Source organism: Stegodyphus dumicola, chromosome 1, assembly GCF_044657685.1.
Source record: "Stegodyphus dumicola isolate Sdum_Otavi_A_Nest chromosome 1, ASM4465768v1".
In the NCBI taxonomy this organism is placed as follows: Eukaryota; Metazoa; Arthropoda; class Arachnida; order Araneae; family Eresidae; genus Stegodyphus; species Stegodyphus dumicola.
The window spans coordinates 133,613,428-133,632,175 of NC_140768.1; the positions used below are offsets into that span (position 1 = coordinate 133,613,428).

Genomic DNA, 18,748 nt, shown 5'->3' on the forward strand with positions numbered 1-18,748 from the left:
TCACTAATAATAACATATAGGCCAGCCAAAATTCCATTCTAAAGTTTACTTAAGGTTTATTACACGGTCACAATATAATGCAAGTAAACAATGCAAATAAATGCAACAAAACACAAGTAAACAGGTAAATACATGTAAACAATGTAACTAACACAGTGTAAATAAATACAACACTGATTTTAAAAAAATATATAATTTTAAAAAATATGAAAACGTAGAATTTAGCACAAAGAATGAAAAAAAATCTAGAACTTAATTACAAAGAGTATAAATAATGCAAAAACATATGAATGGTTAAAAAAAACCGAATTTTTCTCTCACGAGCATGAATCCTATATGTCTTAGAAAAAAGTCTGATGTGTACACCACATGACTTCCTTGTACCGAAAATCAAATTATACGCATTTTTTCCTGCCTTACATTTAAACTTATTTCCTCGAATTTCATTAGAGATATATTTTTTATTCAATTAATTCAGTTCTCACTTCGCGACAAGGCAAAAATTCATAAAAACTCAAAATATCCATATTAAAAATTGAAAGCTATAGAAAAACATAAAACATCAAATACAGTTAAAACAATTAATTTTTTATTTATTTATTTATTTATTTTTACACAAATATAATTATAGTTTCTACGCAAAAACAAGTAATTCAGCCAGCGGGCAAGGAGGCAGATTTTTATGTGCACAAAACAAAAGACATTGAAGGCGCATAAACTGACTTATTTGTTGTGGACGCTGAGTCAATATATGGGATAATTTAATAACTTAAATGATAATTCCTGAATAGATTAAGCATAATTTAATTCGCAATAATAAAAGAAGACGTTACTTTTATTGCGAAACTTAGGTTCTCTAGATTGGCAACAAATCCACTAGTCTACTAAGTTTCAGATGTAAACAAATATGGCTGCTATGTTAAAAAAAATTAGGCTTAGCAGCACTTAAACAACTTTTAAATTGTTGATAATTCTACAATTATAACATACAGGTTAACTAAAGGCATAAAAATCTTAACCGGAAGATAAGAACAACATAATCCCATCATTTTTAAAGAAAAAATGCACAATTTACAAACCTATAAGAATAAAGAAACTAAGCTTACTGAGCCGAGTAACAGAGGGGGCATATATATCTATATATACACACATATATATTTATATACTTTTGGTGCGGCCGATTGCAACAAAATAGGAGGTGCACATCTACATGTTATATCAGTCCTATATACAAAATTTCAGCGTTCTGAGGGGTTACTTGTTTTTGAGTTATGCAAGATACATACATACGTACGTACGTACAGACGCCACGAAAAAATCTCTTCTGAATCCAACTTAAATCAGTTTTATAATTCGTTTGGGGAAAACGAGTCCTTTATTCTGTCCCTACGTACAGATGTCACGCAAAAACATCGTTAAATTTCATTTAATAGCTGTCAAAATGGATATTTTCGTTGAAATATGATACCCGGAATTTTTCGTGATTACCATACTTTTTTTACTTCGCACATGGAAGTAAAAAAAAAAAAAAATCAGAGAAATATTAAGAATTTTAACTGCATTTACAATTTTATCTTATCAATTATTATCAAAGAAGTACTATAAGAACGTTAACATCGGCGTACCATTTAAGTTATTTAATATACACTATGCATAAATTATTAAATTATTTTCAACAAATTCGCGTTTCGAAGCCACACCTTAAAGCAGAAAGAAATGCGACGCTTCAAGGTCATTTCTGAGATAAAACTAATCAAACTAACCAGTTTAGCTAGATGCATGTAAGTGATAGATACAGAGTGCATGTAACATGCACGATTATCGCGAAGGAAAAAAAAAAATCAGCTTTATTTATTTTTCTCGTTTCCTATAAACAGGATTTAGAAGTTAGGCCATGTTAAAAGTATTTAACAGGTTACATTCTAAACTTATTCGTAGTTGATTTTACTCAGTGAGTTTTTATACTTTTTACATGAGAGAACTACGACTTTTATAGTGAAAAACGATAAAACAAATAAAACTCGAAAGCTGATTTAAAACAAACATCTTAATTAATGTTGCTTTAAAATTAGTAAACAAATTTATATATATATACTGAAATTTTTTAAAAATGAATATATAAATTCATTCAGTGTTTCATGCTTTGAAAATATCTATTGCAAAATTTGTTTAGCAGCTTGATACAGTAAATTTCACTGTGAAATAATGATCTAAGCTGAATCTTGCACAGAAGAAATAATCAAAATAAAATAAAATGAAATCATACATATATGATTCTTCCAGGACTATCTAGAAGTTCCTGAAACCGAGGACTTTGGAACTGTCAAGCTACTCGTAATACCATGTTTACATTACTCATAAAAAACTAATGTTTTCAAAACTTTCAACTGATACCATTTAAGTTAAAATAACACCCCGAATATCAATTATTTGAGGAGTTAAAGCACAAGAATCGGCGTAATATTCATAAATTTGCAGCTTTGCTAACACCTTCAATAGCTAATGTGATGTCAAATGAACGAGAAGATTTCTAAAATTAAGGATGATAAACTGGCTTCTGAGAACAATATACCCTGATGATAGCGTGAAAATTCTATCAAATTCTAGAAGAGTCTGAATTGATCAGCTATGCATCTTCAGTTAAAGAGACTAATGTAAAACGATTATCGAAGACAATTACTGTAACAAGTTAAAATATTATTTGGACCCTTTTTCTGTATAAGTTATTGCAGTTATGAAAACACTGATTTATTCTTCATTTCCCAGAAATTCACAAGACCTATTAGATTCAATTCCTCAGCGTACAACCCCCCTAGCCTGAGGAATACCAGCCATCTCATGCTCTTTACTTAAAATAGGGAGCTCAGATTTTGCTTATAAGGTGTCTGAAAACCAAAAACAATCTGGGTAATAATTCACACGCTGAATAAATACTACTTCAGAAGTCAAACAACAAAAATCAGCGCTATATTTTCAAAAGTTTACAGGACTAGTTTCGATGGTTTTACCGAACCACCCTCCTCAGCTGCAAAACCGCAAATGAAAAAGACAGGAAATAATGATTAATTAGATAAGAAAGCCTGGACAAGAAGAACAAGTGGCGCCATTTGTTGATGAAACCAGAACTAAAACATAATTTCTTTAAAGGCCGAAGGCAAAGATGGATTGGAATTAGGATCGTTAACTAGAACAGAAAGATTTTTTGAATGTGAAATGCCTCTAGAAAATCCAGTTCTCCAATGAAAGATGTTTTTTGAATAATTTTGGCAGCAGAAAAATTGAAAGTGTGATTTTCGGACCAACAATGTTGAGCAACAGAAGACTTCTGTGTTTCCTTTGGGAATGACAACAGAATTTTTATAATTTCCTAAAACAAGAGTGTGTACGTGGTGTGACCGCCATTTTGTGATTGCACGTGGGTTTTTGCACGTGGTGCGGCCGCCATTTTGTGATTGCATGGATTTCGGTAAGTACTTTTTTGCAATTTTGAAGTTCTGTTTATGTTTCGTATATTTGGATATTGTGCTTTACTTGTCTGATTTCATGCATTTTGGTTACAAACGCTTTGTTTTTCTATTCGTTTCAGTGAGGGATTTTTCTGCTGTTTTGTGTGTGCTTTATTAATGCTTAGTTAATTTAGTTTGATTTTCTGCATTGTTTATCATGCCTTCATCCGTTAATCGTTTCACTAAATTACGCCTGAAACGGCATAAATTTCTGAATCATCTTGACTTTTTACTTGAATGTAAATGTAAAATTTTGATCCCCAATTTTATTCAAATCAAATCTAATCAAAAACCTTCCAGTCGCTTTTCAAGAATTCTGTTAAATTGCAAGCTTGCCTTACTTCGGTCCATCATAAGGCATACACGTCAACAATTGTCCAAAATTGAACATGAACTCTATAAGCTTCATCTGGAACTCGCTAATTCATATCCAAAATTCACTGCCCTTGAACAAAAGTCTTGGTCTAGAACGGAGAATGCAATTAACCGTCATAAAAGCACCCTTGCAGTCAAATTCGAAAAACTTCTTTTACAGTCTTCCAGTTCAAGTAGTTCAAAAAATCTTCCCATTGTAAACATCAAGCCAATAGTTGATATTTCTAATGTTAGTCTTTCATAAGAACAAGAGAGAATTCTAAAATATAATTTTAACTTCTCACAAACCTGTAAACCCTCGATTCCAAAGATTTTGGCTCCTATCGAAAAAGCTTTCAAGTTCATTTAGTTTCAGATTCACAGAAAGAAATGATTAGGCATCTTATCGCTCATAATGTGAAACTCAATAATAAACCTCTCAAACCAAAACCAAAATCCATCTTTGCCTTCGGCCTTTAAACAAATTATGTTTTAGTTCTGGTTTCATCAACAGATGGCGCCACTTGCTTATTCTTGTCCAGGCTTTCTTATCTAATTAATCATTATTTCCTGTCTTGTTCATTTGCGGTTTTGCAGCTGAGGAGGGTGGTTCGGTAAAACCATCGAAACACTAGTCCTGTGAAAAAATTTTGAAAATATAACGCTGATTTTTGTTGTTTGACTTCTGAATTAGAATCTGGGTAATGACATATATCTAATCATTGAACAACCGTTTTTATAAATTTTATTAAAACAGAAGATCTTCTTAGCATTCCAATATCGGCAAACGAGTTCACCGCATCTTTTTTGGACTTTTTCTTTCTATAACATTATAGAATCTCATTCTCTCTGGGAGCATAAATTAACGAGCTCCAAAAGAGTGTATGAGGAATTATCCTCAGGTCTTTAACTATGGTATAAAAATTAGAAGAAGGGTGTAAAGAATCTTTTATTCTCTCAATATAGTCTAACAGATGGCTGCACTTGGGCTTACGCAAAGTCAACACTTCTAGCTTAACTCAAACGGGTAACGATGAACTTAGAATAAAATATAGTTACTTTAGCCCAGCGGCTCACAGAATAATTTAACGCACAGGAAGGCTCTGGCTCGTAGAAGTCGGCGGAAACAAGCTTTATAGCTAAAAGCATTGAATGCCACAGGAGTTTAATTGCTAGTAATTCAAAATAGCAACGTGGCCTTAAAACAGGCATAACACGCTATAAAACTACCTTCTAAAACTTTCCCTTAAGTAGCACTTTCTAAATCATTTGAATACAAACGCTGTAGCTTATTAACATTCTGGCAAGAAAGCGTGTGTGAAAAGGAAGTCGCCTTAACTAAAAATTAATTATTAGTAAAATTAAATAAATCTCCACAAGATGATTACAAGGCATTTTTTTTCCTCAGTAAGTTGCTTGCTATTTTTGGTTTTCTCTTAATTTATCAAATTTAATAAAAATTATCTTATTTTATTCCAGTAAACATATTATGACTTATATGTATTAGGCTTGTATGCATAAAAGTGGAATTACGTGAATCATACTGTAATTTTTGTTGTTTTACTTAATTTATCAAATTTAATAAAAATTATCTTACTTTATTCCAGTGGAACATGGTATGTGATAATGCTCACCTGGCTAGCATGGTTATGACATTGACGAACGTCGGTAGCATAATCGGTACTCCAGTGTATGGAACTCTCTCCGACAAGTAAGTACCAATATCAGTATATAAAATAAAATCGGTTCCTGCCTTAAGTATGAAGGTATGCCGTTAACCATTATTTTGTAAAATAAAATAGTGTGATGGTGTATTTATTTCGTAGCGCAGTGATCCCTCGTTTTTCGCGGTTAATAGGGACCAGAACCTTCCACGAAAGCTGAAAAACCGCGAAGTAGGATTTGCCCCTAGGAATTTTCGTGTATGCGGATACAAGAATGTTTTAAATATGTAAACAGTGTTTATACTTTACACATTTAAGACAAAAATTACAACAGTATATGTACTTACTTAAACGTGTCAGTGCTAAATAATAATGTTAATTACAAAACCTTATACAGTAATAAGCATTAATCAACATTGCTTTCTGAGAGAGGCGAAGGGTCTTGTGTTGGTGGCGAAGGAGAGGCTTTCACTTGACTCGTAGAAGCTTTAGGCTCACTCGGAGACTCTTCTGCTGGAGGCGCTGACGGTAGAGCCGGGGCTTTACCTTAGAGAGAAACATGTTGATGGGTAGTTCTTGTCTTTGTTTTTTCTTTTCCTTTAAAATTCCCCTGTACAAGGACATAACCCCGTCAACGCGATTGCTGAACTCGACAGCTCGAACCGTGTTGTCGTCAATGTCTTGTGCAAATTGTTGCATCGCTCTTGCCATGTTGCACAATTGTTGCAGATTCTTCAGGGTTAAGGCCACGCTTTTCAGTTTCCTCTTCGTTTTCTTCCTCACTTGCAGACTTGTCATCTCAAGGAGGTCTTCATCGGTCAGTGGGTCCGAGTGGCAATCGATAAGGGCGCTGATATCTTCTTTTGTCATGTCGACAAATCCTTCATTCCTAATGATGAGAGCCAGCCTCACCGCCTTCTCCACCGCTGAGTGATAAACTTCTTCAGAAGTGAAGCCGGATAGTCGCGCACTACGTTCGGCTATAATTTCTTCCAGCCAGAACTTATGGTTTCACTCTTCATGCCCTTTAATGCTCACTGAATATTAGACAAGCATGAGGTTTTCGCTGATGGTCATCATCTTCTTCCTCTTGGACGCCCCAGAGGAAGCTTTCGCAGGGGCACAGCACTTAGGCGACATTATAAGGGCTTAATTAACCAAAAAAAAAAAAAGTTATTGCCAATACAACACTAAAATACAGTATGCAGTATGCGAGACAGTCAACATCATGGACAAGACTGGCGAGATACAACAAGAGAATATGCTAGGTGACGCTGTGATGATGAGCAAACAATCAATTCACAAGGATAAATCCACTCGTACTCGCATTGGTCGATGTCACACCGGAAACCAATCACGCGGCCTTTATGAGATCCCGTGGCATGGAGGTAGAAAGAAAGCTTACCTTTCTTACCTCCATGGCCCGTGGTATGTACTCTGAGTCAACTCATCTCTTTGTTTGGCATGTAGGGATCCTTCTCTCTCGCGCATCAACATGAAACAACGCTCCTTTCCGAGGCTGCCGACATGGTTGTATTTTTTCATTTTTATTTTTTGATGAATATTTTGGAAAAACCCGCGAAGCACTAAAGTCGCAAAACATGAAACGCGAAGTGGCGAGGAAACATTGTATAGTTGATCTTCTTACATTATAACACTGAAGTCGTGAAAAATTAGTTTTTGGCACAGCTATGACAGGATTAAGAAAAGTGTTTAGAATACTGGCAAGAGATATGGAGAATCTAAAATGTAGCACTTCAGAAAGAAGTCTACTGAAAGGACCAGGTTGCTCGATGTGTATCTACAGTTTGCGATGAAGATGTTTTCTAGTAATTTCCCCTCCAAGGTTACAAACTTTACGAAAAACAAAATATTATGATGTGTTGTAGCTGAAAGGTGTAGTAAGGAATGAAAAAGATTATAATTATTTACATAAAATTATTGCGAAGATTAAAAATATACGATGTTTATAATTAATCCCGATATGCATTTTTCTATGTACGCCATAAAATTATAAAGGAAAGAGAATAGGTTGTCACTATTTAAACTTAAGTTTTGTCACTCTTGGGATGTTTTCATATATTTTTTTTTAAATTTTAAGTAAGTTATTTAATAGTAACTTCAATATTTTACAACTATTTGAATAAATGTGTGTCAGTCTGAAAATTTTGATATTATAATTTCGCTCTAAATACATTTGAATTACAGATTATGATAACAAAAGTTTCTTGCAAATACCAACCTTTTAGATTTCAGGCAGAAAATGAACATGAATTTGACGTTTTTCTTTGCGTCATTTTTATTTGTATGTTTTGATACATATATAATATTTTGTTAAAAATACTTTAAGTAATAATTTTTTTAATTGCAGCCCGTAAACTACTTTCAGATCGCGCATTTGCATCACGTGCAATAATAGTTTGAAGTCACTGAAATAATAGATTTACTGAATTCAGATTAATTAGTTTATTAATGCAAAGTTTATCCGGATTTTCTATCTAAGCGCCATGCCATACAACCGAAAATGTCTCGAAGAATGGAATCCGAGAATCTACATTCTCATTCCTCTCATGTCTATCAATCTGTTTAAAAGATATTTGGACTGACAGATTTTAGGCGCCTCATTTTACAGGGATTCTAAATCATAAGTGTACATCTGTTATCCGATATTTCAACCCGAATCCATCTGTAAAACGCTTAACCTTCACAATAGACCACAGTATCCAAAATGTTTAGTTTGTTATTTGAATACGGCAAAGCAAAGGCCTAAGGGTGCCTTTGTGGAGGGCTTTATAAGGAAAACAGACTCGTATTCACGTTACGCATGCACAAAACCACAAAAATCACACAAGCAACCAGCCCACTCGGTTTTGAACCTAGATGAATTACCAGTATTCAGTGGCCCTGCCAACTGGCCAGTGGTGGATCTCATAACATGAAAGAGGAGGGGAGAATTCTCGAATTAGATCTTTTTATATACCTCTGTCAATCTTTAATTCAAAATAGTTGAGAATAAATTTAGGGAGTTAACTGAAAAAATAAAATTATTTACATTGGTGTTTTTGATGATTAGTAGTTCGATTTTGGATAAAACAGCAGTCATTATTAAATATGTTCTTATACTCATTTTCACCCCCCTCTAAAAAATTTTTACTAATCGCATTTCTTGCAATTTTGCATTTTTAAAAGAGCCACAATTTTTGTTAATTTATTAAAACATAACGAGTATTTAACTAATTGCAGTTTTTCTTCGCTACGACTAGGAAGAGCCTGTGAATGTAAAAGCTAAAATTTTATACTGTCTTGTAGGGATAAATTCCAATTAGTAGAACAATTATTTGGCTTTAATATGTTAACACAAATTTGAGTTAAAATAACTCGCCGAATGACGATTATTGGAGGGAATTTAAGCAACAAAAATCAAGTGATATTCATAAACTTGCAGGACTAGTTTCGAAGGTTAAATACAGAACTTTCTTCTTCAGTTGATTCTTGTTGCTTTAACTCCTGGAAGTTAACACAAATTTTCATAGCTTTAAATATAGTAAGTTTTTAGATTTAAAAAAAAATTTAGAGAATAATTTTAAAAATTTATGAATTTTGAGAAATTTTGTATGTGTTAACTTTTACACGAAAAACAGTCTTTTTTACTTTTAATAAATGTTTTCAAATAAAATAGAAATACTTCACTAAAAATGCTAAAAACATTGTCTGCATATGGAATTGGCGCATAGTATAAATATACATATTTCGATTTGTTTTTTAATTTCAAGAATTGGGTAATGTAATAATAATTTTTCAATTTCCGTTCCATGCAAATTGTTTATTGAGACTGAAATATAAAGGCATTCAAGAATTATCAGTTTTAATGAAGAGCTTTTCTGAAATGTTTCCTCTTAATAGATTACATTTTTCTCCCATCTTGCATGCATTCTAATAATATTTACTATAAATGATAATTTATGTTAAAAATAACAAAAACAGTACTTGCAATGCTGTAGATTTCAATCAATGCAACCCCAACACCTGTTTTTGAACGAAAACTTCACAATCACAAAAGCGTAACCTTCAACGGGCGTCCAGAGTTGCCATTTTTTTATTTACTTATTTATTTTCTTTGCTGAAATTGTGCCCAACGTGATTGGATTTCTAATGAGTATGAATAATTCCTGAAGCATTCTTAAAATACACCAGCGACATAAAAATTATATGAATGAAGGTTCTATTCTACGCATGAGTAATATTTGGAAATAAAAAAAGTTCATCTTGCCTTTCTTTATAATAGCAACTTTCTTTATAATAGCAACGTGTAGCAAATAACTTTTTCTGAACAGAGTTGCACAATTCTTACGAAAAACATTTTTCTACGTGACATTTTAATTGATAGTTGAGATGTAGATAATCTTAAGTAGTGCGAATTCAGATTAAACGACTGTCGAGGATTAAACATTTTCTTCATTTTAAGCAATCTTTCTGAGGCTTAATTTTCTAGGCCAAGTTCTGACAGATTTGCGAGACAGTTTTTATTTTGACTTTGCCAACATCTACATATTTCAAAATTTCATTTATTTGGTAGATATTCCTTAAACTTAAGCATATCAATTAACGCAACTGTTAATGTTCTATAATAATATTCGTTTCTAATGCAATTACTTTTATTATTATTTAAAGATTCGTAATTTATCGATGTTTAATTTCAAATATTTATATAATAATCAGCAGAGCAATAATTTTATTACTCCGCGAATTTGTGCCATTATTTTCTTGAATTTCAAGAAATTTTATAAGATTTGCGAATACTAGATTTTTCCACGAATATTGAGTTAATATTCTAATTTCAAATAGAGCCCACCAGCGGCCGAGCGGTAAAGTCGCTGAACACTGGTAGGTCGGTCCAAGGTTCGATGCATCGGCGTTTTTCGTGGTTTTCGCCATGTGTAACGTGTTTTGGTGTGGTGTTGAACTCCAATGAAAACGCTAACGATAGAACAGCACATGAAAATTTTATTGAACGCCCAAAAAATGGCTGCATACAATCAACAAGAGAAAAAACTCAATCATTTCTTAAAATCAAATTTTATACATTTTACGTGCGAGTGCAATACGTGGCTCTCGAGCCTGGGTTTTTAACATTGCCAACAATTTAATTATTTTAATAACAACTATTTTAACAACTATTGAAAACGTATTCGGAAGTTAAATAATAATAATTTTCATCTTATGCTCACGAGACATCCTTGTCCACATTAATCTTCAGTTTCTTCTTCCTTTATGCGACCTTATCACAGTGTATACGAGCCAGTTTCCCTTAGAAAGTCCTCCACGAAGGCATCCCTCCCCTTAGGCAGATAGCCCTAGTGCGCTTTGCCGTAATTAAATTAAACCAAACCAATCTAATTTCGAATATCTCAATTATTTGTTTAATTCCTGTTGTTATTTTTATATTGCTTTTTACAGTTGTTATTATACTTATTTTTCATTTACGAAATTTTTATTTAATTCTTCGTTAGAATTTCCCCAAAACCACAAGGTAGGACCTATTCTAATACCCAAACGAGAACTTCGAATTACGCTAAATGTCGTGGAATTTCTGAAATTTACAAAAAAAAAAAAAAAAAAAAAACTTTCCTCGGAGATGCCTAAAGTGGCTTGCCGTTGGCTGTCTTTGCCGGCTGTCAATTTTGCGATGCTAAATTATCTTTTTAGAAGAAGTGAAAATTAGTGAAGAAAGTGTGTGTTTATATCATATAAAGTATATAGAAACATCGACCAATAAAATTATTTTTGTAACCTTAGGCAATGGCATTGAATATGTTTTCAGAATTTGAATCACTTATAAAAGTAAATTTCTACTTTGCAGCTATTGCGCAAGTATTAAGAAATTAATTTCGATTTAAATGAATTTCAATTAATTAATTCAATCTTTGGTATATATATATATAATGTAATGTTCAGTTATTTGCGTTATAGCTTAATTTTTTATAGACATTCCTCCCTTTCAAATTTTAATACAAATTTTTGATTGCGAAATATTAGTGTAAATTCCTTGCCAGCAGTAACCGTCCGAAACCGGTAGGCGGAAGTGACGTCACTGAAAAGGGGGTGTGGCCAGTATCCAGAGGGGCCTGGAACAGGAAGTGACACCACCAGTGCCATCTTTCATCATCTGACGCCAACGACGTCACAAATTTGTTTTTTCACGACGGTGAACGAATGCAATCTTGATGGCCAATTAGATTCTTGCTAATAATATCCTTTTTTGTAACCAATGGGCATGTTTATCTTTTTGAAACGGACTAGGATTTCTTCTGCCTTCTAAAAAAATACTTTATTCATTGCTGTTTTAAATGGAAGATTTACCCGCATTTTAAATTTCTCCTTTTATTTTATTGGGATATTTTTAATGGTTTTCTTTTTTCTTCTCATACTTTCTAATATTTAATTTATTAATTTTTCTATGTTTCCCTTTTCCAAACACAAATTTTATTTTTAACTTTTCGCAAATTGACGTTTATTTCTACAAAAGTGAATTTACATTTTCTTTTTAACTTTTTATTTTGCAAAAGTTATTTTCTGTTTCCTTTTCGTATTTTTACTTTAATTTCTTTATATTTAACTTTCTTTTTTTGGTTTTAAAAAAGTAATGTTTTACTTTTACGAATTTATTTTTTCCTTTTCACTTTTTTATTTCGCAAAAGTTTTTTTTTTTTTTAAACTTATCTTTTTTACAAAAGTAATTTTCTTTTTACAAATTTAATTTTTCCTTTTCACTTTTTATTTAAAAAAAAGTGTTACTACATTTCTACCTTTATTTATTTTTACAAAATTAATATTTGTTTTCATAAATTTAATTTTTTTTCAGTTTTTTGTTTACACAAATGCAGTCCTTTGTTTTTTCCCTACTGTATTTTAATTCCAACGTAAATTTTAGTTTTTTTTTTTTTTTTTTTTTTTCTGTCCTTTAAAATTTTTTTCTTGTTACATTTTAATTTTACCCTTAACTTTTCCCCCTTGTTTTAAATATTATATGATGTTAAGTTTCAATTTCTCCAAAAGTAAACTTACCTACATTTCTCTCTCTTCGAAGTTTTAAGCTGGAATTTACATGCTGGAAATAACTTCACTAGATAATATTTTCTGTAACTTTAAACCAATATGCACAATGTTCATTCTATATAGTTTAACTGGAATACTACATTTCTTACTTTTTTACTACTAAGTTGGAGATAATCAGAACTTTCTATTCTAATGTATTGTACTAACTATTAATGGCTGTATTACCAACTATACAAAACTTTGTTGATTCTCTTTTACACGTCTTACTTTTATTCAAAGGATTCACTAAACTATGTCTGTCAAATGTAATTTTTACACTTTCCATTTACACATTTACCCTTATATTTAACTTATAAAACATATTCATGCTGTATTTCTGATTCCTTTTCTCTATAATAAATACAGACTTACACATGTTTCTCTATTGTAAGACTTACTGACTTTAAACAAATCTTATAAGAAGCAATAAATTTTCATTGTATGAAGCCCATTCAAACCAATACATGGAGCATTTCTACCCAGGTAAGTTTAGATACGTACGAATAGTACTTCATTTCTTCTTATTTTACTCTACAGACATTTATACATATATATTCAGAACACTTCCTTTCATTCAGTAAGATTCATGTATACTACTAACACAAATTTTGCTAACTCTTTGAAAAATTTTACAAAAATATCTTGTATTTTCTTGCACACATCCTATTTAAATCACCAAACATACACTGAACTTTGATTTTTCCTTCATGTGAAAACGTCTCTCGGATTCTTAATATGATTCCACCATTTACCGCCGAACTTTATAAACACTACTGTATTTGAACTTATCATAGCCTTACTCTCTTAACGAGGTACAGAAGATTGAATTATATTTTAACTACAGAGAAGAATATCCACAATGTAACGTATTATTTTAAATTTGAATTATAGTCACATTTTGTGAAGGAGAACTTAAAGTCATACACATGCAATTAATATTCAGCCATGGAAATGAAATTTTATCGCCTTTTTCTCAACTCGGAACATAAAAATTTGTTAACTTGGAATATTTTTAAGGTATTCATTGTAACTTAACTGAAAAATACCCATATTTCACATTGTCTATAATTTATTTAGCACTGAACTCTTACAGCCTTTTGAGGACGAAATTTAATTTATCATACCTGACAAATTACTCCTACATAGTTATGATACATTACACGAAATATTGCATAGAGTTCCAAAAAATAATCCAACATAGTAATTAACATAAAAGACCTAACACAAATATTTTTAAGATAGCAATTTCAAACTGACATTGCTTAATAATGAACTTTTTCAGCTTTTTTGACATTTAACTTCTCATAGATAGTAAATAAAATCACACACAAATAATTATACAAAATAGGTAATAATGACAGAAAGTGTATATGATGATCTACTATAGTAACCAACTTTAAAAATTTTAACGCATTTTAATATGTCATAAAAAAGACCACACTTTTTGAAAAGTATTATTTTAATTAAACACTGGAGCCACACAGTCCTGCACACATGTATAACATTTTTATTTATCATGAGCATGACGCATAATAAATAAATAAAATTTTCACAAAGTACGAAACACATTTATCTTTTAACTGACTGTACTCTTAAGAAAAATGCAATATGGAATGCTTAGAACACTTAGTGTCACAGTTCCTCATTTCCCCACGCATTGACCAAAATATACACTTTAAAATCAGTTAAACATATTCAAATGTTACTATTCAAACAGGAATACTTCACAAATTAGATAAAAGAGAGGTACACAATGAACTTGAGTGATAAATACAGAAAAGCATGTAAGGACCGAGAAAAAGATGTATTCGTGAAGAACTTAAACATTCAAGATAATTCCTGTATAACTAGAGATTTTATTCACACTTGTTAGTAATGTAATTTATTACAACAGTGCAGACATATAGGACAATTATGCCATTTCCACGGAAAACAATTTTCCCAAGCCAGACTTTAATAGTGAAATATAAAATGGAATAAGAAAATGCCATATTTCCAACAAAATTAGTATCTGTGTATGCAAAAACGTGAACAAGAAACGAATATTTTTTCTGAAAATGTTCCGATGCGATACGTCCGAACTAGTTTCATGAACAGAGCATGAAAATAATGATGAATTTTTAATTTTATTTTGTCTGTAGTACATTTACTTATGCATAAATCTTCCATTTGGTTGACTGTACATTTACAAGTTGATAAATCAGAGTGATTTTGTGTTTTAAATCTTCAAATTCAGAAATACTACAACTCAAAAGCAAAAAGATTAGAACTACAAGAGAATATACTGTTAGCATGCGAACGTGATAAATGACTTCTCTCGCTGATTTCCATGAATTCATAGATCGGTAGCAAAGTTTTAATGCACTGTATATGAACTATTTTTTCAAATATATTACGATCTCTGTTTTCCATTTACATAGATGTTAAGGAAACATTTCATGTTAATTTACCTTTATTCATGAGATTTATCTACGTATATACTTAATTTTTCCATTTTGTTTACAATTATAATACCGAAAAAACATAAGAGAATATTTTTCTTGAAAATGTGCATATTTTTTTCCCAAACGTTGTTTCTTTCATAGGTTTGAATTAACCTATTAAACACATAGTTATCTTGTATTGCCCTGACAGTCTGCCAATGTCTTGCCAATGTCTGAGGGAAGTTATGAAGCTAAAGAATTTAAGTAATATTTTTACAGTACGGAGAACTTCTTACGTCGTTTTTGATGAAACTTGACCGAATTTTGTAGTTCATTACTAACCTAAGAACCTTTAACGATTTTTATTCGAAAAAAACACACTCAGAAATTATCATCAAGATTTTCCATACAGATATATTTTTCTACTTTTCATTTCCAATGTAACTTTATTCACTGCCAGATAGTTAAATGTTTGTTATTTTGTTCGCATATGAATGCATTTCGTATCTCACATACGCTCATTACATATGATTTAACAAAACTACAAACGAGTTAGAAGTTAAGTGAATATTTGCTGAAATACTGTACATTTCATTTCGGAAAGTTTACATGAGTATCTTCATTTTGAATCCTTTAATGTGTGATAAGGTCTCATAAAAGAAGAAGAGACTGAAGATTAATATGGACAAGGATGTCTCGTGAGAATAAGCTGAAAATTATTATTTTTTTAACTTACAAACACGTTTTCAATAGTTGTTAAAATAGTCTATATTAAAATAATTAAATCGTTGGCAATGTTTAAAACGCAAGCTCGAGAGCCACGAATTGCTCTCGCACGTAAAATGTATAGTATTGGATTTTAAGGAAAGGATTCAGTTTTTTCTCTGCAGAATTGTATGTAGCCATTTTTTTTAGCATTCAATAAATTTTATTATGCTGTGTTTTGGTTTCAACCTGATGTCACAACCCAGGGTTTGCATAGCGGTTTCGGCCACTACACCACAGCAGTAAATATTAAAAGTTGGTGGCAGCTTTTAGGGATTGTTCCTGAAAGTAAATTTAGGAACGGACCTTTTTCGTCTGTGAACTTGAGTTTTATGTTAACAGTCAAGACTTTCGTCTCTTCAAGAACGATCTAATTTTGCGTGCAAGGACAGTTCGCGTGGTGAAGCCTCTTCAGTGACAAGTGACAGTGTGTCAGAAGGGAACGCCAGAGGAAACGTGATCTAGTGCCACAAAATAGTGAAATTTCCCGGAAGAATATCCAAGTCGTGCCAGGAGAGTCAATCGAAGGCGTCTTCAAAATTGGTGAGTACCATTTTTTTTTTGTGATTTTGGAGAGGTTATGCCAGTTTTTCGAGACTAGGCTTATTTTGGATATAGAGCAGGAAAAGGTTGCCTCTTAATTAGCATTTTTTTATATACGCTTTGTTTGTAGGCATAGGTATTATCATTAAGTGTTGTAAGGCAATTTGTGTTCAGAATTGTTAGGGAATTATTCAGTTTTGGAGAGATAGACCTGTTGTTGTTTTTGTGTTATTGGTTTTCGGGGTAGGTTATTTTTCTTTAATTTTCCATAATGGGTGAGTTTATGAGGAAATTTACTAAAGCTCTGCTATTGGAGTTAGCGGAGGAGTTTGAAACTAATGTGTCTCAGGCAAATAGAGTAAGAGAAATTAGGCAGGCTATTCTAAATGCCGAGGACTATGAAGAAGAAGCTGCGAAAGAATACGCTGCGGCTGAGCAGAGAAAAGCAGAAGAAATAGCCGAGCAAGAGAGAGCAGAGCGGGAACGTGTACAAGAGAGAGCAGAACGGGAACGTGAACAAGAGAGCAGAATGGGAACGTGAACGGTGCTACTTTGGTAGACGGTTGCACGAATTTTTGGCGATTTATGTTGGCGCAATTGTTGGCGCAATTTCTACAAATGCCAGCCATCTTGAAAAAACGCTGTTTTTACGCATAGTAAAGTATTCGAAACTTAAAAAAAAAAATAAATATCGTTAGAAATAATGGATTAATTTTTTTTTCTCGAAAATGTCGTTTTTTAAGATGGCAGGCAAGTGTAAATAAATACATTTACTATGAGTATAAAATACTAAAGTAAGGTTATTATTACTTTCATATAGCAAAGAAGAGAATAAAAACACCGCTATAAAAACATTGTGCCAACGTTTAATTAGATTAAAATATTACTGAAATTGAATATCGAAATAAAAAACATCATCCAACATTTAAAAGAATTAGAATATTATTAAATTTAAATACTTTAAAATACGTTATATATAATATAATATATATATATATTATATAGAATAAATACATTTACTACGAGTATAAAATACTAAAGAAAGGTTAAATTATTACTTTCATATAGCATAGAAATAGAATAAAAATACCACTATAAAAACATTGCGCCAACGTTTAATTGGAATAAAATATTACGTAAATTGAATATCGAATTAAAAACCATCATACCAACGTTTAAAAAAATTAAAATATTACTTAAATTAAATACTTTAAAATAAGTAAATAAGAACGCTTCGTACACTAGAGCTAAAATGACAGCAATTAGTTTATTGTCGGTAAAAAAGGAGGAATGTCTAATAATTTTCTTACCGTTACAGCGGTTATTTCTTCCAACATGACCACAATATCATATACGGCCGTCTCAGAATCGGCTCTTCTAACGGTTTTCATCTGTGATCTACATTTTCGCACTTCATTGAAGAAACAATTAGCGACGTTTCCTCCAAAAATTTAAAATAAATTTCCTCTGACCCTTGTAAGAATTTATAAATAAATCTTTGATTAGGAAAGCCAGGCTGGCGAAAATAAGGTCTCAAAGGACAATTTTTTGATTCCGAAACCAAAAATTCTTGGTACTTATCAAAAACAACATTCATCTTTGAAGGAGACATTTTTGAAGGAATTCGAAGATATGAATTAAATTTTAAAATGGCGCGGTGATGCACAAATTTTCAGCAACCTATCAGGGAGCTGATTACAGCTCATTAATGCACAAATATTCTATAACCAATCAGAGAGCTGATTACATCACGCCTAGAATTAAAATTATTTAAATAATCATACATAATAAAATCATTTTAAAAAAGAAATGCAAAATTAAATTGTATTTTAATATTTAACAGCCATAAATAATGTTTAAAACATTAGATTAAATTTATAGATATTAAAACCAATTACTTTTAAAGTAAGGTGACGTCACTGATTGCATCATCCACAGCATAAAATTTCATAAAATATGATAAAGAATAAAATTTTTATTTCAAATAAAAATGCAAAATTAAATTGATTTTTAATATTTAGAAGCCATAAATAATATTTAAAACACGGAATTTATGCATAATAACACGCATTATTTTTTAAATAAAATGTCAACAAAATATCGGTTACCATAAATAACTTATCCAGCAATGGTTTTACCATAAGTCGTATTACTCGCCAAAAGAAAAATTGCCAAAAACTATTCGCCAAAATCTGTGCAACCGTCTACCAAAGTAGGACCACGTGAACAAGAGAGAGCAGGGATTTAGTGTATGAATTGAGAGTGTATTTAGAGAATAGGTTGGATTCAGTAGAAGTTCAAGATTTTGAAAGTCTTAAGGAACTTATGCTCACTGAGCAAATTAAGCGGCGAGTCCCTCTAGAAATAAGAGAGCACTACTTAGACAATTGGGAAGAAT

General features: G+C 31.6%; 1 protein-coding gene across 3 annotated transcripts in view; it reads left to right on the forward strand.

The window, feature by feature from the left end:
* LOC118179349 (organic cation transporter 1-like) overlaps positions 1–18,748 on the forward strand; it is a 225,317-nt gene that overhangs the window by 118,593 nt on the left and 87,976 nt on the right. For all 3 annotated transcript variants that reach the window (XR_015042199.1, XM_085820863.1, XM_085820858.1), the window contains exon 2: positions 5,468–5,571. Coding sequence is in view for 2 of the 3 variants with exons in the window: in XM_085820863.1 (XP_085676989.1) it covers positions 5,468–5,571 (104 nt within the window). In the remaining variant the exon portion in view is untranslated. The remainder of the gene's footprint in view (positions 1–5,467; positions 5,572–18,748) is intronic.